The 25,359-nt window shown below is 63.6% G+C and overlaps 4 protein-coding genes across 4 annotated transcripts; all 4 read right to left on the reverse strand.

The window, feature by feature from the left end:
• Nucleotides 1-2,393: 2,393 nt before the first annotated feature.
• On the reverse strand, nt 2,394-4,385 carry LDBPK_150810 (protein kinase, putative; the record flags this gene model as incomplete). The annotated part of the gene is made up of 1 exon (XM_003859557.1): nt 2,394-4,385. The coding sequence occupies one exon, from the start codon at nt 4,383-4,385 to the stop codon at nt 2,394-2,396; it is 1,992 nt and encodes a 663-aa protein (XP_003859605.1).
• Nucleotides 4,386-7,430: 3,045 nt separating this feature from the next.
• On the reverse strand, nt 7,431-9,398 carry LDBPK_150820 (hypothetical protein, conserved; the record flags this gene model as incomplete). Its single annotated transcript, XM_003859558.1, has 1 exon — nt 7,431-9,398. One exon carries the CDS (start codon nt 9,396-9,398, stop codon nt 7,431-7,433), a length of 1,968 nt encoding a protein of 655 aa, XP_003859606.1.
• A 733-nt stretch (nt 9,399-10,131) lies between these two features.
• LDBPK_150830 (hypothetical protein, unknown function) lies at nt 10,132-16,479 on the reverse strand (the record flags this gene model as incomplete). Its single annotated transcript, XM_003859559.1, has 1 exon — nt 10,132-16,479. One exon carries the CDS (start codon nt 16,477-16,479, stop codon nt 10,132-10,134), a length of 6,348 nt encoding a protein of 2,115 aa, XP_003859607.1.
• A 1,207-nt stretch (nt 16,480-17,686) lies between these two features.
• LDBPK_150840 (hypothetical protein, conserved) lies at nt 17,687-23,938 on the reverse strand (the record flags this gene model as incomplete). The annotated part of the gene is made up of 1 exon (XM_003859560.1): nt 17,687-23,938. The coding sequence occupies one exon, from the start codon at nt 23,936-23,938 to the stop codon at nt 17,687-17,689; it is 6,252 nt and encodes a 2,083-aa protein (XP_003859608.1).
• Nucleotides 23,939-25,359: the final 1,421 nt, after the last annotated feature.

The raw sequence follows: 25,359 nt of genomic DNA on the forward strand, positions 1-25,359 counted from the left end.
GCTGCGCCACGTGGTGAAGAGCAGTGCCGTCTGCCTGGGATAGCCCGTTCCTGCTGAGGCGCTCAGAGGGCATTTTGCGGATGGCTGGAAGAGCGTCCGTAGGTCGTCCTCCGGTGTGAGGCGAGCCGCGATGGAGCTTGTTCTGCTTGCGGCGAATCCCGTCGCTGAGCGTACCCATGTAACGCTCGGGGTCAACGCCCCCGGGGCTTGGCGGAGGAGGTGGGGGCGATCCCCCCTCCCTCCTTAAGGTGAAGGATTTCGATATGAGAAGGCCGCCCCTCCCTAGACCCCCCGATGGACCCAGGGAGGATGGGGTACGGCCTGCCACCTGTGCAGTCGTCGGGTGATCTATGCAAACATGAGAGAGAGGGTATGCCGGCTGTGCTGCGCCAGCCCGTGCACGGGGGCTGTCGTTCGGGTCCAATCAGGCGGACTCGACTCGGGTCGGGGCCCCGTCTAGACGAGGAACGTCATCGCCGAAGAGTGGATGCTGGAGCCGCTCGCTGAGGAAGGTGCTTGTGAGGGAGTGCAGGAGGGTGTGTGGATTGGCGCTGAATAGATGGGAAGAAGGAGGACAAGAAGGGAAGTGTCAAGGTCGTGTTTGGGATGGTTAAGAGGTGAGGGTGGTGGTGGCGGGGACGCTGTACGGCTGCAACCAATCTTGAGATATATGTGCGGTAGCCGTGGAGATTCAGACCAGCACACGCACACACACAGACCGACACAGGCTCTCGAAGAGGTGTGGTGGGGCGTTGCCCGTGATGATGATGGAGGATGACGAGTTGTGCTGATGAAAGGCAGAGAAATGAAGAAGGCCGGTGGAGAGCAAAAAGGAGAGAGACATGCTGCAGTAATTCACGCGGCCAGTCAATACGGCATAAAGTCTTCGAAACAACAAAGAAATGAGCGCCCGTGCGTATCGGTACAACACACGCGTGTTTTGGGATGTCGTACGCACGTGCTTGTGACTGATGACCCGTGTGCCCGTCGCACACACCTGCTGATGCTCTGCATGCGAGATGACACACCACGACAGCCCGTGATAGAGCAATAAGGGGGAGGGACACGGGGAGAGATCTGCGTTTAGGAAAGCAGCAGAGGGGAATGCAAGCCTTTTTCACCATCATCCCCGGCTACGCACCCTCTCTCGTGCTGACGCACACATCCACACAGAGAGCTTCGCACATTCAATGGAGTTGCTGTGACGCGCCGCGTGCGCAGGGATGCTCATGCGTTCATGAGCCATTGCCAAAATCGACCACAAAACTTCGTCCTTGTGTGTGCCCTCCTCTTCTCTGATGAGCTCCAATACGTTTCGCAACGGCCTCGCTGCGCGCGGAAAGAAGACGAAGACCAAAAGACACACCCCACGCACGCACGGCGGACAGGAAGTGACAGAGGAGGGAGAGGGAGGGGGAGGGGGGCATCTGCCGTCTCTGCGCTGTAGCAGATTGACACACACACACACACACACACGCAGATACACACACGATCCAGTCGCAACGAAGAGGCACAAGAGAGAGAAAAAAACAGCAACAAGATGAATAAAAAAAAACAAAGGAGATGCTTGAGCGGAGATTTGTGACGCGCGTGTGTGAGTCTGTGCCTGCCTGCCTGCCTGTCGCCTGAATGGATACAGGTCCCCAGTCGGTGGAGAGGAGGACACCTTCCTCTATTACAGAGGTGCTTCCTCTCACTTTTTCTCTCGCGCCCCCACCGAGGCGCGCACAGACACGCTCACAGAACGCCACCACAAAGACGCTCCACTCGCGACGCAACAGGCGGAAGCAAATATCAGAGAGATTGAGAGGAAGGGTAAAGGATCAAGGCAGCGGCGTACACAGCGCTGTCCGGGCAATCACACACAGCCACACACACACACACACGGGGAGGGAGGGAGGGAGGGAGAGAGAGGCAGGCGCCTTTGCGCCACGTACAGGAGCACGGAAAGACGGAATATATAAAAGAAAGACGTAGGAAGAAAGCAGCATGTGTGTGCGCGCACACACATACACACAAGATACGATTAGACCCACGTCGGTGCGCCCAATGACTATCAGAAGAAGATGAAGAGACAAGATGAACACCGCAGACAACGGGCTCACAGGAGGAGGAGGAGGAGGACGCAGTGGAGAGAGGTAGGGGGGGGGGACGGGGAGGGGCGGTGACGAGAATGAGCGTGTGTATGTGTCTGCGCCATCAGTGTTCTTCTTACGCTTAGGAAGCGGGCAGGAAGCTGCTGCTGCTGCTGCTGCTGGTGGTGGCGGTGGTGCTGGTGGTGGTGAGAGCGACCATCGCCGTTACAAAGTGTGTACCGCCGTACACTTGCGTGCCCCCTCCTCTGCCCGCTTGCAACGCATAAGCTCCAGCACTCACGAAGATACACATTCTGCTTAGTTGAAGAGATCGGCGAAGGGGTCCCTCTTGGCTGTCGCCCGGGCCGTGGGTGGCTGGCTTGTTTCCGGCTGCTGGCTCGGCTGCTGGCCCGGCTGCTGGCCCGGCACAGGGGCCAGAAAGTTCGTGAATGGCTGCTGCTGCTGCGGAGGAGGAGGAGGAGGAGCGTAGTTGTTCGCGTTGCTAACGCCGTATCCCCACGAGGCCTGCTGCTGGTTCTGAGGCTGTTGCATTGGGTACCCGCCACCCCCCATCACAGGCGCTCCACTACCCCAGCCGCCCATCGCCATCTGCTGTGGCGCTTGGCCATAGGTGCTCATCATTGGGTACGACGGGTGTAGCTGCGGCGCCGAAGTACTGAAGAGATCACTGGCGCTGAATGCGTCCTTCTCCGGCGGCTGATGAGTCGCGGGCGGAGCTGAGGGACTCATGACAGGCGGGGCCTGAGAAGTTGGGAACACTGTCGGCGACGCACTGGCAAAGAGGTCGTCAAAGACGTCCCTCTCGGCCCCGTTGTTCGCCCTGGTGGGTGCCGGCGCCGCGCTGCTCTCCTGAGGCTCCATTGGCGGGGAGTCTCGGAGACCGGCCGCCGCCTTGGCGCGCCTCCACGCTTCCTGCTGCTCCATGATGATCTGATGACGGCACTCCGCCACCGCGGGGTCGTCGTCCGCTGGGTCGCCGCCGAGGACTATCATTGCTTCCTGCACCGCATCGCTGTCGACGACAGCGTTATCTCTGCCGTTTCCGCGGTCATCGGGGGGTTGATGTCTGTTGACGTGGCCGTAGACGCGTTCTTGGCCGCTGAGGCCGCGGCTGTCCAGTTGCTCGTGCCCGGGCTCGTTGTACGAGACTGGCGGTGCCTTCGGCGGTGGGGCGCGCCCCAGAACCTTCACGTCCTGCTCCTCCCACCCTTCCGGCCACTCGGTCTTGGTGAAGCAGAAGGTGCCGAGGTGACGGCTGCAGTCCTCGTCGAAGCGCATGTAGTTGGTTAGCGCGAAGACGTCCCAGCGGGAGCACGGGTCGGGGTCCAGCAGGTGCTCGGCCATGACCCGCAGCGACGTTGTGTAGGAAGTCATCGCTTGCGAGGGGAAAGTGACAACCCAGTTCTCCTTGCCAATGGTGGTGCTTGGGTCGAAGGGGAGACACAGGTACATCATGTAGTAGAGCAGCACGCCCATTGCCCACATGTCTGTCTTCTCGCAGATGCGCTTCTTGCTCCACGGGTCCGCCATCTCCGGCGCGCGGAAGGCTGGGTTTGTGTGCATCTGAATATCTGCAATCGCCATGTTCGCCTCCTCGCGGGTTTCGCACTGGTACGCCTCCGTGGTGGCGTTGCCGAAGTTTGTCAGCTTGTACGCGGTGGGGCCGGCGTGCTTGTTGTTGATGAGGATGTTCTCGGGGCGGATGTCGCGGTGCGTGATGGGCGGCTGCTGCGCGTGCAGGTACCCGACAGCGCTCGTCACAGCGAACATGACATGGCAAATCTCGGCCTCGGTCAGCCGGGTTCCGGGGCCGGTGCCGGCGCTGCTGCGGATGCGGCGGTAAAGGTTGTTGGAGCAGTATTCCATCGCGATGCTGACGCCGAGGCGTCCCTCACTGCGCGAGATTTCGCTGTGGTACACGCGCACAATATTCTTGTCCTCTATGTGAGAGACGATATCGACCTCCTTGTGCGCCTCCGTGACCTGGTCCACCCCGAAGAATGATCGCTTCAGGGCCAGATGCCGCGGGAACTCGGGCAGGTGGTTCGTGTTCTCCACCAGGTACACGTACGAGCTGCCGCCCTCGCCGTATTTCGTGGAGCGCTGACGGCCTACCATGTAGGGCGGCGGCACGTCGCTGATCTTCTGCAGGACGCGAAACGGGCGGCCCACGAGGATAATCGACTCGCTGCCGTCGCCGTGGTACTGCTGCACCTTGTTCTTGGCAGAGAATCCTTTGTCCCTGCGGTGGCCGCCACCGCTGCGAAGAGAGCCGCCGAGGAAGTTCATCGTGACGCCTGCGTCTCTTCTTGAGCGTTCCCCCGTCCCCTTGTCGGACTTCGCAGAAGGGCGTGCGCGTGTGCGTGAGGGGGGGGGAGGGGGACAGAGTGCGACGATAGAAAAGTGCGAGGACGGGGTTGGATTGCTGATGGGTGCGGGTGCGCGACTATATATATATATATAGATATGTCTGTGCCTCACGTGTATGTGTGTGTGGAGGCGGGAGCTTGAACGTCGCTCCCTTGGATGTTGACCGCGGTGGTGATGCTGGTACTGCTGCGTTGGCTGTTGCGATGTGTGTATGTGCGTGGAGTAGTAGGTTCTGTGGAGAGGCAAGGGTGCGGAGAAGAGAACAACTACAAGAAAAGAACTGAGGGGAAAGTAAGGGGGCGGCAGGCGGGGTGAAGGAGGGCAAGGGGTGAAGCTGCGACGGTGAGGCACGAGGGAGGGGAGAGAGAGCGAAACAGAGGCGCGTGTGGGTTGAAAAGCGGTGCGCACAAAGGGCTGTCACCGCTTCGAGGCGAAGCACGCCAGCCGAGCAGGAATGAGGAAGCGAAAACGAAAAGACGCAGAGGGTGGAGAGACGCTGGGGCAGCAAACCGGCGTCGAGCACGCCCCTTCTTTCTCCAGCCGTTGATGGCCGGCGCCTTTGTTGTGCTCTCTCTCTCTGTGTGCTTGCTGTTTCATTCTGCGTTTCCACCGGCGCATCCCCACCCACGCCGTGGCAGGGAGGCGGAGATGGATCGCCCGTACGCTGGGCGACGGCGACAGGGCGAGCGAGTGAGAGGAGCCGACACAGGAGCTCTCACGGATGGGAACACCCGTATTGGCGCACATATATGCATGTTCATGAGCTGTGTGCGCGTGTGTGTATGTGCGTTGCTCCTCCCCCTCCTCCCTGTCTATCGTGTGTACACTGCCCCTCCCCTGAACGACTAGTGGCTACACGTGGGGGAGGAGCAGATATGGGTTGGGGAGGGGTACGACCGGCCCAACACACGGGTGCCGGGCAACAAGCACCACTACTAACACCACTCACAGCATCTTCTGTCGCCCTCCTTCGCTCATGCCTCCCTCGCGCATGTGCACGCGCATACTTGCGGGGCCAAGACGGCTATTGAGGGAGGGTCGGGGGAGACGAGAGGAGGTGATGAATACTCAAGGCGCATCAGTCCGTGGGAAGTGATAGCGGCCCGACACTCTGCTTGGCCGCGCTGAAGCCTCTTCGCTGTCCTCCTCGTCGTCCCCGCGCCCTCCTTCCCCCCTGACTCGGCCTACGCGCATGGCTCCTGCGTGGGCTGACGCTGCTGAGTCGTGCGGGGCATGGTATATGTAAGGCGACCCATGCGCTCGCTGAGACTGCGGCGGACGAGTAAGACGGGAGCCGACAGCGGCGGCGGCGTCAGCAGTGGGGGTGGGGGTGGTTGCCGTCGCAGAAGGGGCGAAAAAGCCGCGCATCGAGGATCGACCGCGCTCCACGTCGGTTTCCAGCTCCGGCACCTTTTCGATTTCCTCACGGCCCCCACCTTCCTCCGCCACACTCGCAGCGGCCGTGCCTGCGCGGTACATGTCGCTCTCAATGCTCACCTGGGGACGGTAGAACGCCGGCGCCGTTGCACGCATGCCGCTGCTCGACGACGGCGCCACTCCGGTCGCGCTACCACCACCTCCTGGTGTCCGCATCGCAGAGCCAGAGCTGCTCATCCCCATGGTGCTGCCGGAATGACCCCCCTCTTCAGTTCCGGTATGCACGTCAGCATAAAGCACTCGCTGCGGGTAGCCACTGACAGAGGATGGGGTTGGTGCGCTCCCACCATGGGTGGGAGCGCTGCTGCGCTGTCTGGCGGTGTAGCCAAGGTTGACATGCGGTGGTGCAGCGGCACCGCTTGCTGCCGCTGCGCCGTAAGGCATGCCGACGCTACTCCTGGCGATTCCGCCAACCACCGGGCCGGCAAAGTCAGTGGTCACGGTGGCGGCCGTGGCCAGGGAGGCATGGAAGGCACCTCCGCCTGCGCCTCCTGATCCGACCGACGGGGCACCACCGTAAGTGTCGTTTCCACTGGCCTGAAGGTGACCGAGCGCAGCGGGTGCTGCACGCGTGTAGTAGCCACCACCGCCGCTCCCGGGGCTCCCACCGCTGCTGCTGCCCACAACAGTGGAAGACTTGTAGGCGGCCCGTAGAAGTGACTCGGCGGCGTTGAGCTCGGCAATGTCTTCGGCAGTGCCGAGGTCTAGCCGTGTGCCGTGCCGGCTCAACATGATTGGCAGCTTTCGGCTTGTGGTCTTGTGCTTAAATGCTGTGAGCTGCGGAGGATGGGATCGGGGTGGGTGGGTGGGGGTGAGCTCCGGCGGGGACGCTGCGAATCGAGTGCCTCCTCTGAGCTACAAGGGATCTCGCTTCAATACGGTGCCTCTATGTGTGGGTATGTCTTGTGCGTTGCATGTACCACCTGTACTTCAGCTGACGGAAAGAAGACGGGTGGTTGTGGTGAGAGGTGGTTGTGTTGGGAGGCACATGACAATCCGACAGCGACGCGCGTGTACAGAGAACACTGGGGAGTACACGTGAGAAGGACGTTCGCGTGGGCTAGAGCGGGCACGGATGCAAGCGTGCGCGTTCACGGGTGAGAGGCTGTCTGCTCATCACTTTCTCCGCATGGCTCTTCCCTTCGAGGACCCTCTCTCACCTCTGCGCATGCGCGTGCTGAGGAGAGAGCGAGGCAGCTCGAGCGGTACACGCCAGAGCGGCGCGCGCCTCTACGTAAGTGTGTGCGCGCACGCGTGGGGGAGTCCTGTACGTGGGCGTTGCTGCACGGATGATACCTCCTTGCTCTCCTCCTCGTCTCTCCCTCATGCATTGGAACAGAGGATGATGGCATGTTGAGACCTGTGATGCACACGTGAAACACAGACGCACCCCACGCACAGCCGCTGACGCCAACGCTGCACGCCATCGGCGTACCAAAACGAATACAAAAGGAGTACGTTAAGCACACGCACGCACGCACACACACACACACACACACACACACACGAGCGGTATCCTGCTCCAGCCTAGAAGTGTGTGTCGTCCAAGCCAGCACTGCCACTCGCTGACGACGGCCGACCGCTGATGCCCGCCGTTGGGCTCGCCGCTGCCTTGGCGGACTCGCTGCGCTCCGGGCGCAGCGCCGAGGTACCGCTACCGCTACTGCCATTTAGCGACCCATCCAGGAGGACAGAGGCGTGCAGGATTTGGGGTGCTGCCGACGACCCCGGCAGCCGGGGCAGTGCGCTGCCGCCGCTAATGCCAGACGCCGCCGCAGCCGCCCCCAGGGCCACGCTCGGTGCCACCTCTGTGTGAACGGGCTGCTGCGCAAGGTAGCGACTCTGGAGCGTGTTTTCGGCGTACGCAAACGTTTCTTCCACGAAGCGGGTATGCGGCCCGCCATAGGCAAACTTGAAGCCCTCATCGCTGGCGAGCAGTGCGTGCGCGCGCTGCCGCTCCGGCAGCCACGCCACTCGCACGTTGGGGTTGGCCATGGACGGACGTGACTTGCGTAGGTACGTGAGTGGGGCCTCCTCGCGCGTTTGATGCGCCGAGCTCAGCAACTCCACCCACTGTGCCGCACGCTGCACGTAGGCAGGCCTGTCTTTTGCCATGAGGTCCTTCGAGTTGCGCCGGAAGCGAGCGAGGCGCAGCACCGCGGCGGGGTCGATGTCTGGGAATGCCGCCTTCAGCCATGCGACAGCCGCAGCGCCATTGGTGTCCGCGCCTGTCTTGGCCGGGTCCGTCAGCGGCAGGCCGCGCGCGTCCGTCCAGGCAGCACCCTCCTGCATGGTCTCGAGGTACCGTGCGTACACCGCGACGGCCACCTGCGGCGCCACAACCACCACGTTCTGCGATAGCGCCATACCGTCGAGCGCGTCCTGCTGCACGTGCACGGTCTTCCCCTCCTTGAGGGCCTGCTGCATGACGTGACCGAGGCGCACGTGCAGGTCACAGTCGACCAGCTTGTTCTCCACGAGGTAGTCGTACACAGTGCGCGCCTCTTCGCCGGCGTTGCTGTCCAGCAGGTACTCCAGCGCCAGACTCGCGATGCGGTAGCGCCAGATCACGTCCACCTCTGCCCTTACAACTACGTTCTCGTAGTGGCGACCCACCATAACGTTGTACACCCACATCACCCGCACGCGGTGCTTGGCGCGGATGGCGCAGCGCAGCATGTTGTGCAGCACCTCCCCGTCTCGCGCGACGTAGAAGAGCCGCGAGTTGCCGTCTTCAAAGATGGCGATCGCGTCCGCCAGCTTCGCGCCAGGGACGCAGGCGGCCGTCAGCGCGCGGTACACATCCACCGGCGGCACCGACGTCACGCGCCGGTACTCCTCGCACGCCGCCTTCAGCTGACCTCGACGAGCGAGGCGAATAATGCGCTGCATGAGCGGCACCTCGTGCACGGAGACCGGCACTGGGCCGTTGCGCTGCAGTTTTGTCGAGCGACGGAAGTAGTTGTCTTCCTGGAAGAATGGGCCGCGACGCAGCCAGCGGTAGATGCGAGAGCGGCAGTCCAGCGTGGCTGCATTGAGACCGACACGGTTCGGGTCCTCCACGGTGATGTTGTCGTGATCCACCACCGCGGGCTTCTGCAGCCGCCCAATGTACGGGTCGTAGGAGTGGATGAGGTCGTGGGTGACGCGGTGGCCGTTACGGGCACTCATCAACGAGACTGGCGTCACGAGCGCCTTCGACCCGAGCGAGATATCTGGCATGAACTTCTCCAGCTCGTGCTTTGGGATAATGCTGACAGTGCTGTCTTCCAGCGTATGTGTTTTCTTGGTGCTGTAGCCGCTGTTATAGTTACCAGGTCCGGTGCGGTAGCGACCCGTGCCCCAGAGCTGCGCCATGTCGTCGGCGGCAAGGTTCTCGCGACCGAAGCGGCTCGGCTGCCACGGCACACGCGCACGCGGGACGTAGCGCAGCACCGACATCACCGAAGGGTGCCCCGTCGCCCGCCCCTTTGTAAAGACGCCGATCACAGACATGGTGCTACGAGAAAGAAATTACAGAGAGAAGAGGAGGGTGGGTGGGATACCTGCTCAAGAACAGCAGAACCAGTGACACACCTGTAGATGTATGCATGCGCGTAGAGTGAGATGCCGATGGATGATGGTTCGCGTGCGACCACAGGGAGGCGTGTGTGCGTGTGTGTGTGTGTGGTGAGCGCAGCACCGCGTGCACGCACGCATACATGAAGGGAGAGAGCAGGTCCGAAGGGTAGGCGTGGAAGAAACGACGGTGGAAAACAGAAGAGCTTGATGTCAGCCACTGCACGTGCGTGCGTCCTTGGCTGAGTGCGTGTGTATGTGTGTGTCGCCTATTTTCCCTCTCTACGCCATAGCAGTGCGGACGAGGAGCGAGTGAGGAAGAGGCCCGCGCACGTACACAAACACACCCGGGAAGGGGCCGCTGAGGGTGGGCGGGCGGCGCCTCCACATCCACCGTGGCCGCTCCCCTTTTTCCCACCTCTCACTCTCTCTTTCTCGCACACTGTGCGTGTACCTGTTCATCTCGTGTCCGCGCACAAAAGGCGGTAACAGTGCGCCAAGGCACGTTCCCACACGAATGGCGTGAGGCGCAGCGAGAGGCCCCCGCCCCACTACCAAAGAAAGAAGTAGGCGACGCATCGAAAGGGCAGACGGATCAGTAACGCACACCCACCCACACAGGCGACGGCTCTGCATGAGGGCTGAGGAGACAAGAGAGTGAGATGACCCGTCAGCCATCTGACGCGAACCGCGCAAAGAACTCCTGCTGCGTTGGCAGCGCACCATAAAGGTCTGGGGAGGCGGTCGCCGCCCCTGTCGCGCCGGTGCCGCCGGTGGTGATACCATCGCCAACGGCGTCTCCTTGACCGTGTGCTACGCGTCTCGTCGCGGACGGGGCGAAGGCCAAGGGTCCTAGTACGCGCTGGCGCTCCTCTTCTTGCTGCTTGTGCCGCAGCGTGGTGGAGGCGCTCACAGCCTCCTCTGCTTCCCCGGCGCTGAGCCGCGCTTGGAACTGCTGCAGAAGTGGGTCGTTGCGCAGGTCATAGCCAGCGCTGTTCGAGGACAACGGGTGCTGCTGCTGCCGCTGAGCCTCTGCCTGGGCTTCTCCCTCGTCCGCTGCCGCAAAGGCGTCAAAGTAAGTCTTGTGCAGGGCAGCCTCTTCCTTGGCGACTGCGGCGCAGAGGGACAGCGTGGTGGACTGCTGCTGCTGTGCACTGCTGTCGTGCAGCTGCGTGTCGTGTTGCAGCGGAGACATGGGCGTGAACAGCGCGGGCACCAGTTCCACGGCCGGAGGAGGCGCCGCGGCTCCGCTACTGGCAACAGGTTGCTCTGTCAGGAGTACCTTCTTCACGCGTCCTTGCCGGCCACTGAACACGCTGACACTGGTCGTGGCGCCAGGCGCGTTTTGGTCTGCCCGTGGCGCGCTTGTCTGCTGCACTGCTTCCGCGATACGCGAGTTGTAAAGGAGCTGATACGGCAGATCAGTTGCCCTGTAGTGCGGCGGTGCTGCTTCCACGGCGGCGGGTTTTGCAGGCTTCGCTGCGCTGTCTCTCACGGCAGAGCGGAAGAAGTAGCGAGTCGGGTAGGCAAAGTTGCCGTACACGTCTCGCCACTGGGCCTTGTAGAGGTGGTGCCGCAGCTGATCGACTGGGCTGTGCTCGAGGAAGTACACGTCCTCTTCCATCGGCGACCCGCCCGTTGCTCCAGCGCCACGACCGGCGGCTTTCCGAGACGGCCCCAGGCAACGCTGCAGCGCTTGCTGCCGTTTGCTCATGCTCTGCGCCACAGCCGTCGCCATACGCGAGCGCGACGCCGCCGGAACATCGACCACGGCACCAAGCAGAGCCGCGACGGTTTGTGTGGCGACTTCGAGCACCGCCGCCGCAGAGCCCTCCATGGCGGCGTCGGCGCTCTTGATGCACTGCGACGCGAATTCGCGAACAGGCGCCTCCGTCGCTGACTCCTGCAACGCGAGATGACGCAGATGACCGAGCAGGTTCGTGTAGTACACTGCGTGCGTCCAGTGCGCGCTATCGATGCACACAGTCGAGAAGAGCGCGGTGAGGGACGCCGTCCCGTCAGCACCGGCCTCGCCGCCGTTGGCGCCGAGAGTTTCCAGCGCCGCTACTAGGGCAGCACGGAGACGTCGTTGTTGCTGCTGCTGCGGTGGTGCAGAGACGTTGCCGCCGTCGCGTTGACGCAGAAGCTGCGTCACGCTGTGCGGCATAAACTGTGGTGGGCACAGTAGGAGTGCCTGTGCCACAGCGTCCACCACCGTCCCTGCCTCTGCCTCGCCATGGTCATCTCCATGCAAATTTGGGGGCGGTGGGGCGTTCGCAGCCACCGCCATCGGCCGCAGGAGCACAGAGTTGAGAGGAATGACGTCGAGGGTGCGACTCAACTCTCGCTGCGCCTCGTCCGCCTGCGCCTCATTCACGGCTAGCACGAGGGAGCTGGAGCGCATCACGAGCCACCACCACCGCCGTACCGCCGCCGCGCGACACCGCCATGACGAGTCGGGTACTTCTTTGCGCGCTGCGGTAGACGGCGCCGCGGCGTTTGTGGCTGCGTGCGCGGCTTCCTGGGACAGCGCCCGGGTCGCACAGGCCAGCGGCAGTCGAGCCAGTGCCTCCGCCACAGCCCAGCTGCCCGGCAGAGACCTGGACTCGGCTACACCGTTGGCGTGCCCCTTGTCGCCTCCGCTGCTGCCACGCGCCAAGACGGCCGTGATGTGCTGCAAGCTGTGCCGCAGCGAGGCGCCCAGCGTTCCATCGAAGACGAACTGCTGAATGCCTTGACTTGCCGCCAGCGCCTCTACGGCGAGTGTCGCCAGGCGGAGCAAGTGAGTCACATCAACGTCGAGCACGTCGGCAACGTGCGTGGCACCGGCGCCGGTCAGCTGCATCGACTTTGCAGAGCCGGAAGAAGAGGAGGGGGAGTCGTAGGCGAGCTCGCTCGCGGCTGGGGCGTAGACGCTCCGCAGCCACTCCATCATCTGTGGCCGCTCCTTCAGTCGCAGTCGTGCGGCGGTGCTAGACTCTGCCTGCCGCATAAGCTTCTTGAACCACTTAGCCTCGCATGTTGTAGCCGCCGCCTGCTGGAGCGTGGACGGGTTGCTGTACCGGGCGTACTGCAGCTGCAGCTGCCGCAGCAGTTGGTTGCGCGCAACGAGGCAGAGATAGTTGCCGTGCTGGAGGTGGAGTTCTCCCGTGCCGCCCACCGATATCGGCGATGCTCGTGGAACCACTTGCAAAGGCGCGCAGTGCAGCAGGGAGGCGCACATCTGCACGGCAGCACCACTGACGTGCAGCACGTAGAGCGCACACCCACGCTGGAGAAGGAGCACTGGGCTTGGTGCTGCCGCTGCTGAAGTAGCGTTCTCGTAGTTCACCGCGTCTTCCCCTGGCCACGCCGGCGACCACACCCACAGTGCTAGCGGCACCGAGGCGTAGGTCGACGCCGGATGCGCCAACGTGTCCACCCAAGCCCTATACCGGCGCAGTAGTGGTAAGCTGCACGCCGTGCTACCACGCCCACGCAGAGGGGATGCCGGCGCAGAGCTGGGCACCATTCCCCCGCTGGAGGTGGCGTCGCACCGACTGCCTTCGCTCTGCTCCGCCTGGATGTTTACCGCGGCCGTCACGCGCAGCAGCTCATCCCAGCGGCGGCACAGCCGCACTTTCACCGGCAGCAGCGACGCTGATACGCGTGCGACCCCGCGGCGTCCTGGCAGCGGGAACGTCGCCAACGCCACGCCGAAGCGGCGTGACACGACTGCGACCTGCAGGGCTGGATCATCATGGTCGCTCACCGTCACCGCGCTCAGCTGCACGGACGTCAGCAACGAGCAGCCCAGGGACTCAGCGGTGCTGTCTGCCTTCCATCCGTTCATCTCCGCTGCGGCGTGCGGGACCAGGCAGAGGTACTGGCGATCCTCTCCGACAGCGCCGCCGTGCCCGCCAGTGAGGAGCGTCCTTTTCATGACTCGTTCGCTGCTGGGGCGGCTGGCAAAGTTGTACGTGTCGTCCATCACGCCACCCGCCTCGGTGTTGCCGCCGCCGCTGCTGCTGCTGCTCACTGTCTCCACCGTGGCGAGCACCAACACCTTGCGGTCAGCGTAGTACAGGAACAGCCGCGCCACCACGACGGGGTCGACGTCGAGGAGGACGTCTTCGACAGACTTGTACGGCGCTAATGCTACTGCTGCGGACGCCGACGCCACACCAGTTACTGCGTTCGCCAAGACACTGCTGAGGGCAAAGACTTGGGATGGGTTTGCGAGTAACAGGTCGTCCATATGCACCAGCTCTGGCGGCCGCCAGCGCAGCTCCTGTGTGTCCGCGGCGATGTAGTACGCCTGCATGGTGAGCTGCACCGGCTGCTGCTGTGGCGGTGGTGCTGTCGCTGCGGACTTCGCGGTCGACGTTGAAGCCGCCTCCGGAAGCGGTGCCCACAGGCCCCACACACAAGGGACCACGCCGTCGTTGCTTAGCTGGAAGGAGCAGCTCAGTAGCTGCTTCGAGGGCGTTGCAGACGACGACTGGAAAACCTCGAAATCGAACTGAGGTATGGGCAGTGGCTGGACCTGCGTGTGCCGCACCGCTTGCAGGAGGGCGTGCTTGAGCTCGCTGGTGGGCGCGACAGCGGCGCCAGCAAGGCTGCCCAGCCCGTCACCATCTGGGCTTCGGCGCGCTAGCTCGTACAGAGAACGCAGCGCATGCTTGTCTGCGGGCAGGCATATCATAGCAGCACGTAGGCGCGCCGCGCGACCGGCGCATTCGCTACCCGCCGCATCCTCGACGACGCCATCGATGTAGAGAAGGCCGGCGATGAGGAAGGGGTAGTCTGCGTAGGCGCTCTCGGCCCGGCTGCCGACAAAGTAGAAGCCGTGCTCGAGCCGACACAGCGCCGGCATGGCGGAGTCGCACAGCAGTCGAGCAACGTTCACGTTCACGCTCTCCTGCTCATGATGGAGCGGCAGACCCGGCCGGGCAGCGGTGGATGTAGACGTGAGGGAAGGCTGCGGGGTTAGGCACAGACGCACGCAGATGCAGCGACTGCTGATGGTTTCGGTGTCTGCCAACAGTGAGAGATGGAGGACGTCACTGCCTGCGCTGGTGTCGTCCTCAGCGTCCGCATCTTTCCCGCCCGCAGCAGCGCTGCCTCCAATGGGCAGAGGCCGAGCAAGCCCTGTGAGACGGGAGAAGATTAGGGTGTGCGGGTCCTCACCGTGGTTGGGCGGCAAGGGAGGGGCAAAGACGCCGCTTAGTATGGCACTGCGTCCCCACAGCGGCAGCACGTCAGGCCACTGCACGCATGACAACCCCGCAGCACCACCACCATCAGCGGCTGTGGCAGAGCCACCTGAGCGGTCCTTAGCCGGTGACGATGGGGTGAGCCAACAGTTCTCCGCGCCTGCTGCGCTGCCCACATCCACTCCAGCACCGCAGCCGGTCAGACGCGTCACCGTGCGTGGCGGCAGGAGGCGGCGACTGCGCACTGATGGCACATCCATGCTGGCCGAGATAAGGTCGTTGCACGACAGCTCCACGAGCACCCGGTCGCTCTGTAGAGCGAAGAGGGTGTCAGGAGACCCCAGCCATGTCCACGCACGTAGGAATGTGACGTGCGGCACTGGTAATGCGGACGAGGACGTCGCTGCGGACATGGACGGCGCCGTGTAGAAGGCACGATCCGCGGCTATGACGTCACCACGGTCCGCGCTGCTCACGCCTGCCGTTGCGGCGACGGCCCGCGTACACAGGAGTTGCAGTCGCGTCGGGGTCACGAGGAGAATCTGCACATTATGGCATATCCACTTGCATGAGGAGGACGAGTGACCTGCGCCGTGGCACGGCACCAGGACAGCGGCGGAGGGAACGAATTGGGCATCGATCACTGGCTGCTGCTGCCGGGACGCTGCTGCCTGCGCCGAGGAGCTGCTACTGCAGCTGCGAAAGCGGTCGCGGGGTACGCTGGCAGCGGAGAGGAAGATCAGCTGCGCCTTCTTCGGGGTCGCCTCCCCACCGTCGCCGTCGACGGCATACACCTGCACTTCCGACTGGTTCAGCAGCAGTAGCAGCAGAGGCGCCAACGGATGGGCGCGGATGCTCAGCGCCCCTGCAGAAGCAGTCGCCGATGCGGTGTTGCTGCCGCGATGCTTGCTCGTCGGATGCGGCTTGCCTTTTGAGACCGCCTGGATCACGTATGCGCCACCGCCGGCGATGAGTGCCTTGGTAGTAGATGCTGCCAGCGGCTTTGTGCAACCGAGATGGAGCACGTAGACAGCCGGCTCGTTGCAACGTTGGTACATGCTCCTCTCCGGTCCACCACCACCACTGAAGAGGTGGCGACCGCGGCTCGCCGCCTGCTCGGTGGCGGCCTTCACGGCACTACGACGTGCCACTGTCAGGTACATCAGCGCCCCGTACGTCTCCGCCTGCGTGACGATGAACTGCGGGCTCAGAGGTGAGGCGGGGGCCTTGGAAGGCGAGCTGCTGCTGCCGCTAGTGGAGCCGCCACCAGCCCAGTGCAGGAAAACAACTTCTGTTTTGACATCCACCACATAGACGTCGTTGGCGCTCGTGATGACGTAGAGAAGATGACGCGCAGCCGACGGTGACGAATACGGCTGCAGTCGTTGCACCACCTCGCGCAGGAGATCCTCCTCACGCCCGCGCAGGAAGCCGCAGTGTACGATGGAGCAGCCGGCACTCGCGGTGTTGAAAGACATCACCTTGACGGGATACTCAGGCGGGGCGAGCGTCACCGGTGGGGTCCCAGCACCGCCGCCATTCGCCCTGCTGCCGCTGTTGCTCCGCATTGCGGCATCAGTGGCGGTATCCAGCCGGAGCTGGGCCTGCCGCGCCGCATCCATTTCCACGAACCACGAGAGGGCATCTGTTTTGGCGGTGTAGAAGCAGACCTCGCCGGAGCTGAGGCCGACCACTTGAATGGGCTCGATTGGGTGCAGGCCGACGCTGGTGATGAAGGCATTGGGGGCAGCGGTGGCACGGGTTGGAATTTGTGAGGGGAGCGCCGGCGCCGACGCTGAGGGAGACACGGAGAGGACGACCATGGCTACACGCGGATGCTCAGATGTGCGTGTGTGTGTGTGTGCACGCTGTGTGCGGCGTGCAGAGGGAGGAAAGGGGGAGAGAGAGGTGACGCGTCTATCGATGAGCTGAGGCCCAGGCGAGAGAAGGAGGTGCAAGGGCAGCGGCGAAGCGGGAGAAGGCGGACATAATGCGATAAACCACCAACTCGTGAGAAAATGAGCCCAGAGGCGGGTGGACGGGGCGGGAGGGGGGGGGGGTCGCGTGCGCGTGCGTGAAGAGGGCGAGGCAGCGGCGGCACTGCCAGTGGAGGCCGCCACACCGAGAAATGTGCGAGGGACAGAGAGAGAGGAAGAGAAGCGGCAATGCTGCTCGTGTGGTGCGCGTGGCAGAGGTGACAGCACGATTGAAGGGCGCACAGGCGACGGCGCGTATGTGTAAATGTGCGTGGGCGCCAGGCTCTCCTGTGCTTGCTCTCTGACTGACTTGCGTGATGCAGCAGCACTCCTCGCCGTGCACACGACATCCACACATGAGCACGCGTGCACACACACACCGTCAAGAGCAACAAGAAAGAGGTGGAAGAGAAGCGGCGACCGATGGCGAGGAGAGCAATAGGCAGCGAGTGAGACATGAATACGAGACAGTTATGGGCAACGGCAGAGCCACGAAGCGGCGGCACTACACGCAAGCCACTGGGGAGATGGCGCAAAACCAACCCCTCTTCTTTATCCGTCGACGACATTGCTCAGAGACCTTAGCCGTCAAACGCGTCCACCCAAGAAACGCCATCACAGAAGGTTGGATAGGGGGTGGTCGTATCGGCAGTGGGGACACGGGGGTGCATGGAACCCGCGGTGTGCACCTCGCGGATCATTCCCCCCCTCCCCCCACTCACCACCCTTCGCTTCCGGTTTACTCACGCGGCTTGTTGATGCGCTTGCGCTTGCCTGTACATGGTGCTGTGGCCCACCACGCACAGCATGTGTCTTTTTGTACTTGTATTAGGCCGGAGGTGGCCGTAGGCACACGCAAGCGCGCCCCGACAATACACGACATCACCGACACCACACACAACAACGCACGCCGGCGACTGCCAGCACGCACCAAGGCACCAACATCCGCCACCACCATAGGCATCAGAGGGAGAGAGTACATGCTTGTATGTGTGTGTGTGCAGGTCCTCTTCTCAGGCGTGTTGGCAACCGATACCGTCAACTGCACGCGCTCTCACGACGGCCGAGCTGAGAGCGAGGAAAGGCTGAGGTCCTGCGTCAGGGATGCCTGCCGGCGATAGCGATCGGCGGCACCACTGTCGCCGCCGCGACGCCGCCGAGACGCAGATGCCGACGACGCCGACAGCCCCTGCGCCAGAGCCTCCCGGGCAGCGCGCTTCTCGGCGTCGGACTGCAGCAGCGCCTTTTCCAGTTCCTCCACCTTGCTGATGAGAAGGTTGTTGTCCTTCCAGAAGTGGTCACGCTGCGTCACGGTAGCCTCCAAGGACTCCTGCACTGCGCTGAGGCCGCGCTTCGTGTCCGCCAGCTCCGATAGCGCCTGCTCGTACCGCCGCTCGAGATCTACGCGCTTCGATGACTCCTCGTCCCGCTCGCTTTCCAGCCGTGTGATGGCTGAGCTTAGCGCAGCGCACTTCTCCGTCGCGGACGTCAGCTGCGCCGTGGTGCGCTCCACCACCGTCTGTGCCGCATCTGCGGCACCCTGCGCTACAGCGGCGGCCTTCGCGTGTTCCTGAACCATGACAGCGATAGAGTCCTTCTCTTCCTGGAGCTGCGCTCTTGAGCTCTCAAGAGCGTCCTGTCGAGCCTGCATCTCGTCCAGCTGCTCCTCGAAGCTCAAGCAGGCGGAGAGGCCGTATCGGCGCGCCGTCAGGCTCACCGGGTCCGCGCTCATCACTTCCAGCTGCTTGCGCAGATCGATCTCGCGCTGCTTCCACGAGGACTCGGCGGAGCGCAGGACGGCGATGTCCTTCGCCTGCGCCTCGACGCACGCGTGGAGGTAGCGCACACGCTGGCGCAGGGCGGTGAGAGAGGCTTCGTCGACGTTAAAGAGCGCCGCCATACGGGACGCGGCACCCGCAGGCTGCGGGTGCGTCGTGCCGCGCGTGGCGGCCGTCTCTCCCGGGCTGCGCTGCTCCGCATCGCCGCTGTCGTCGGGCTCTTGCAGCACCGCAAGCCGTGCAAGTGCGTCCTGCAGGCGCACCTCTGCCGCTTGACGGTCCTGCACCGCCTCCCGCGCGCTGAGCTCGCGCTGCTGCAGCTCTTCGCGCACGTGAGCAAGGTCCTGCCGCGTCTCTGCCAGCTCCTGTTGCAGGCGTGCCGTGGTCTCCGACAAACCGCGTACAAGCTGCGCATTCGCGTGCAGCACACTGTGGTTGGGGTAGAGCCGACAGAGCAGCTCCTGCACGTCGTCACGCATCAGCATCTGCGCCTTGAGCTCCTCAATCGTGGAGTCCTTGTGACGGACTCGCTCTTGCTGATCGCACACCTCTTTCCGCGCGAGTGCGATAGCTTTCTCGAGGCCTGCCGCGTAATGCTTCAAATCTTTCAGTTGCTCATGCAGCTGTCGGAACCGGACCTCCTCGCTACGCAGGCGTTGCTCACGCTTACGCATCGCATCCTCCGCCTCGAGGTGCTGAAGCTCTGTCTCCCGCCGCTGGGTCTCCAGCTGCCGCTTGAGATCCTCCACCTGCTCCTGCGACTCGAGGTGTGCCGCCTTGGCGTTGCTCAGCTCCGTATTCAGTTCCTTAAGGGAGGCAGCGGCCACCTCCAGCTCGGCCACCGCCGCCTGGTACTCTTCCCGAGTGAGCATTTCGCTCACGCGCTTCTCAAGACGCTCGGCCACGGCTACGGCGTCGTCGCGAGCCGCCTCCAGCACCCACATGCGCTCCAGCAGCGCCGCGTGCTTCGTCTTCTCCGCGTCGAGCTCTTCCTGCGCAGCTTGATGGCTCGCTTGGCTCAGGGCGAGCTGCTGCTGAAGCTCGCGGAAGATGTCTAGTGTCAGGATCTCGTCGTCAAGCTCGTCGTCGCTGTCACCGTCATCGTCATCGCGGCCGTGCGGATCGCGGTAGCTGCGGTGAGGGTGGCTGCTGCCACTGTCCACGCTACTGGCCCGGTCGCAGTCGTCGTCGCCACGGCGCTCGTCGCCAGCGTCGGTCGTGCTGGCAGCGGGCAACACCATCGGCGGCATCGGCGGCGTCCGTCGGGCGGGCGAGCCCGGCTGCGGGGAAAGGCGAAAGCCGGCCGCCACGGCACCCTGCGAGTTTTCGCAGTCGAGCGGGGAGGGGTGACTGAGCCCACGTGCGCCGGGGTCGGCACCGACAGCGGCCACCACGTTCATGTTCGCGTGCCGAAGCTGCAAGGCCTTGATGAGGCGCCGTTTCCGCTCCAGTTTCAGCAGCAGGCGCGCCACACGCTCCTTCTCCTGGTGCTGCCGCGCATCTTTGCGTGCCTGTGCAGCCTGGTAGACATGCAGGAGAGTCTCGTCCTTTTTTGCGGCCGTGTGCAGCAGCGTGCGGAGCTGCTGGAGGAGTGCAACCTGTTCCTCGGGGCGGAACTCGTGGCGGCCGTCTCTTTGCGCGCCACCTTCGTTGCCCACGACAGAGCTGCTGTCCGCCGCACCTCCCTCTAGCCGCACGCGCTGACGCGAGAGACGAGGAGCGCTGGTGGCCGCATTGTCGTCGGACGCCGAGGTGGATGAGGCAAGCGCAGCGCGCGAGGTCTGCAGCGCGGCGAGAAGCACCTGCTGCACCTCTGTCCATGTGTTCTTGACGGCTTTCTGCATCTCTTCGTTCTGATGCTCGGCCTTCCGTGCCAACACCACCAGCGCGGAAGACTGCTCTAGACAAAGGTGCGCGAGGCTGTGCAGACACGAAGACAACGCTCGCGAGGAGATGCCCACAGAAAACGAGTCCGTCTCCGGCGAAATCTCCGTGGCCACCTCAGTACCTGGAACACCGTCGCTATTTGTGCGTGCCCGCTGCACCGCGTTGTCTGTGGCGCGCTGCGCTGCCAGCGCCTGGATCAGCGCTCGCGACACCTCCGTGTCGGCAGACGTGAGCCGCACATCACGCCGACGCACCATCGCATCAATCATGCTGGCAACCGCGTCGCTAGCGTCCTTGGTGAACCACGACTCCGTCATTGCAACAGCAGCAGCAGCAGCAGCAGCAGAGTCTGCTCCTGCACCGTCGGTGACATGCTGATGTGACGCCTTATTCTCGCTTTGGTCGCCACTGACGTGGCGGCCGCCCTCGGCGTCTCCTCGCTCTTGGCTCCTATCGTCGTCGTCACCATCACGGGCGCGCTTGCGCGAGTTCGGATCACCCTCCCGCAGAAGCAGTTCTGCAGTGGTGGAAGTGAGCGTTGCCGGCACCGCGTTGAAGTTCGCATCGATGCCGCTGCCTAGTGGCGCGGATGGGTCGCGGGCAGAGGCAGCCATGACCCCGAACGATGGCCCCTTCTCATCCAACTGAGAGGCAGAGACACCCCCTTGCTGCTGCTGCTGCCGCCGCCGCTCCGCCGCTTCGGCGCGCTGCGTCGCCTCGTACAGCTGCTTTACCAGCTCCTGGTTCCGCAAAACCAGCTCGGCGACAGAGTTCACGCTGAATCGATCGAGGCTCTCGTCCTTGTCCAGGGTGTCCAGGAGACGTAGCAGGTTCGGGTCGCGACTCACGTCGTCTGTGCTGTGCACGCGCCGCGTCGATGGCGACGCCGCCGCCGCTGCTGATGTCCACACGTCTACGTCACCGGCTCTGCTGTCGTCCGGCGTGGCTGGTGATGGCGACCCGTGTGCGGACGAGGCAGCTGCTCCGGTGAGCAGAACCGTCACCTCCTCCGATCCCACCTGGCGCGTCACCGTCCCGCGCGCGACATCGACTGTTGAGAACGTCGACGGACGTCCGAGCGCGTACCCGCTGAGCTGATCACTGGCCGGCAGATGCGGACTGCACACGCGGTCGACCTCGAGCGTGGCGCTGCCGAGCTGCCGCAGCGAGACGTGCCGCGGTCGACGTGGAAGCTGAAGGGAGGCGCCGCTGCCCAGCTGTGGTGCCACCAAGCGTGAAGCGGCGTAGGTGTTCAGTCGCTGCTGCACGCCCTCCTCCACCTCCGTCGGCGAGGACATCTTTGAGGCGTCCGCAGACGCGAGGGGCGACGGTGGCGGCTGCCGATGCTTCTGCTGGTCGTAGAGTACTGCTGTATTGAGTCGATTCTCAGCTGCCGCGTCACTGCCGCCGGACGTCGACAACGGCCACATCACGCTCAGCCACGCGCTGCGCCGCTCCGCCTGCGACGGCAAAGTCGAAAGCAGCTCGTTGGACGGCGCCGGGAAGGTTGAGGATGACGATCGCGACGAGGTGGGCGCACACAAAGATCGCTTGGCCTTCTTTGCGCCTAATTGGTCGAGCGGCCCCTGCTGCTGCGGCGGAGGCGATAGAGCCTGCATGGCCTGCAGCTGCCGGTTGGCGCGGCATGTGTGCTCGACCTTGACAAGCAGTGACGCAACTTGCTGGGAGAGCACGCTGTTGCGGTACACCATCGACTGCAGATCTGCCCGCAGCACGTCACCTTCTTTCTTCAACTCCGCCGCGTAGGCGACACTCGCGTCTCTGTCTTTCTGCAAGGACCGCAGCTCCTCCTCGGCTTTGGCGAGTTGCTCACGCAGCTGGCGACTGTTGGCCGCAATGGTGGCCTGCTCCTCCAGCTCACGCAACGCAATGTCCCACTGCGGCCCCTTTCGAAGCAGCTCCTCGTTCATCGCTGCTGCTGCTGTTGCAGTGGCGGTGACATCTCCCGTCGAAGCTGCTTGTCCCGTGTTGCCCTCTGCGGCGCCAGGGGGCTGCGACTGCGCCAACTCACGCCTCTCCACAAGCGCCTCCATCATCTCCGCCTCTTCGATGTGCTTGGCGAGCTGCAGTTGCATGAGAGTACACTGATGCTCTGCCTCCCCTCTTGCCTGCACCACGGCGCAGTGCTCCGCCACATCCACTGTTGTCGTCTGAAGCCGCTCCACCTCCTGCCGCAGCTGCACAACTTCACGCGTGGCGGCGAACAACCTGTCTCGCAAGACGGCCGTGCTTTTCCACCATTGCGCGCGTTCCTTCTGAAGCAGCTCGAGGGTGCCGCGCTGGTTGACGTACGCGGCGAGGAGCTCTTCCACAGATGGCCGCGCACTGTCGTCGACCGCGTACGTCGAAGACACCGACCCCTCACACGATCGCCGCTGCATGCCGATGCTGCCAGCCACGTCCTCTTCCGCGCTGGGGGAGTGCGCGTCGGGCGAGGGACGGCGCCCCAAGGACGGTGACGGCGGGGCCGTGGACTCCGCGGAGACCTCTTTGCCATTGGAGCGGTCGGCGCTAGCCGACCGGAAGGCCTGTCGCAGATCAACGCGCAGTACACGTTGTAAGTCCCGCAGTATCGAGTCTTCCAGGTCTTTCCGAATCGACTGCATCTGCACCGCCTGACCGGCCAGCTGGCGGTCAAGTAGCCTATTCTGCGCCATCAGGGCTCGCACGCGCGACTCATGCTGCCGCACCGTGTCCTGCAGCGTGCGCTCCACTGCCACGACCGCGTCATCGATGAGCTGCTCGACCAGCTTTGAGTGCAGGGAGGTGCTGAACTGCTGCAAGGCGGCGCTGGCGCGCTCCTCAGATGCCCAGACGCTCTCTGCAACCACATCGGACGTGATGGAGGCGGCGCGGGCCGCGACCGCTGCGTCAGAGACGTCGTCAGCTTCGTCGCGACCGCCTTGACGCCACTCTTCTTCATTATCGTTTTCCGTGACAGCAGCGTCGCTCACCACCGCTTCGCGATAATCGTGCGCTACCCCCTGCTCGCCAGCGTCACGGAAGGCAGCAGTACTGCCATCTGCACCGTCTGCACACCCGTGCAGCATTGCCGCGTCCGCCGGCACGTTTTCGTCTTGACGACTACTCTGCTCTGAGTCCGGAATAGTAGAGGCGGCACGCTGCTGGACGCCTTCCTCGTCCGTGCGCTGCGACGCCGACACCGATGACAACGATGATAACGGCGAGTCCGGCAGCCAATCGGGAACCATCAGCGGAGCATCCACCGGTTCACCAGAGGCGCCACGTGCAGTCGTCTCGTCACTCTCGCTGCCACCGTCGCCGCTGTGGTACTCGACATCATCGTCCAGCTCCGCCTCTGCTTCTTCCCAGCAGGGACTGCTCGCGTCACCCTTGGAACTCCCCTGGTTGCCCGCGCGGTCGACGTCGACAGATCCGCGCTGCGACTCGGTGGCCGCAGAGGATGGTGAGGGGGTGGGATACGACGACGATGACATCGGCACCGGCGGCAACTCGGCGAGCTCCGCGGAGGTCAGCTGCGGCAGGGATGAAGACGACGGCGGTGGCGGTGGCGTGGGAGGCAAAGTGGATGACCCGCTCGCCGGCGCGCCACTGCCGTCGCTGCACGTCTCACAAGAAGAGTAGTACCCACTCGACATGATTGACGAAGAAGAAGGTGGTGGGGCTTTCGCGGCGGTTGGTTAGGGAGTTACAGGAGAGATAGAGGGCGGTGACGGCGTTGCACTTCACCTCTGAGCTGGGGACGCTTCCAGCACCTTTAGCTTCGACACCCCCCGCCCCCTCAAACGAAGATGACAACAGACGGCAGCAACCACAGAGAAAGGTAAAGCAGAGGCACGCGAAGCAACCACGAGAGCGTGTGCGCGTGTGCGTGTGTGTGCGGTCGGCGGCACGAAACGCGCCTTGAGACGCGTCCCCTCGTCTGCTCGTTTCTTTCGCCGGGTACGTGCTCTCCAACCCTGGCAGACGGGGGTGAGGGCAGCCCGCGACAGACGACGGTGGTCGAGGAGGGTGACCGGTGGTGGGTGGAAAGGGAGGGGGAGAGAGATGGGGATCTTTGTAAAAGATTCAGCTGCGGAGGGTGTATGGGCCCGATCTGCGTGCGGCGTGTGCCGATGTGTCGGCGAGCAGGAGGAGGAAGGGGGTAGATGAAGAGAGAGAGAGAGCGATCAGTGCTGAGGAGACGCCAGCGCACCGAAGCACAAAAATGCGGAAGACACTTACATCACATGGAAAAGAAGGCGCTTCGGGTGGGGTGGCGAATGCTCTTGGGAAGCGCCGCTTCACTGACAGACCAACGTGTAGACGTCATCCTAAGCGATCTGGCCCGCTTGGGCAACAGCGGGAGGGAGAAGCGGCGGCGGGGGCCGCGCTTAGCTTCTCATATCCATCTGACTCCCCCTCCTCATTCCCTCCCCCACTCTCCCCGTATTCGCAACGCTACAGTTCACAGCTCCGTGCGCGAGACGAACCGAAAGAGAGAGAGAGTAAGAGGGGAAAGGGCCGAATGGCGAGCAGGCACTGTGCAGATGCACGCGCCTACAACTAAGAAGTGCGGCGAGCAGAAAGGCAGGACACTCGGACGCTGGTCGAGGCCTTCCCTCTCCTCGCCTCCGCACTCGCCTCGGCGCACCTCTCTCTTGTTACCCGGTGCTCTTGCTAAATCCGTGACTTGAAAACGACTCAATAAGCATACACACACACACGAGGGAGAGCTGTGCACACGGGCGGATACCAACGGAGGGCGCATTCCGCAGTTGCTCGGTTCTTCGCTTCTCTGTTGTGTGTCCGGCCATTGCCATGCCTTCTCTTATTCTTTTGTGCCCCCCCCCCCAAACACACACACACACATGCCTGGATTGCGCATTCCATCCCACCCTCCTACACACTGTCGACTCATTGCCGCTCTGCTCGGCCCCCGCAGCAGCGCAGGAGGTTGGTGACGATGCTGAGTGTGAGGAGGGGAGGGGGTGGAGACGGCTGTCGGCTGGCGTGCTGATGGCCGTAGTGGCGCCGCGAGAAGGGGCACCTGTGAACGGCATGCTTGTTATCCATCCGC

Source organism: Leishmania donovani, chromosome 15, assembly GCF_000227135.1.
Source record: "Leishmania donovani BPK282A1 complete genome, chromosome 15".
In the NCBI taxonomy this organism is placed as follows: domain Eukaryota; phylum Euglenozoa; class Kinetoplastea; order Trypanosomatida; family Trypanosomatidae; genus Leishmania; species Leishmania donovani.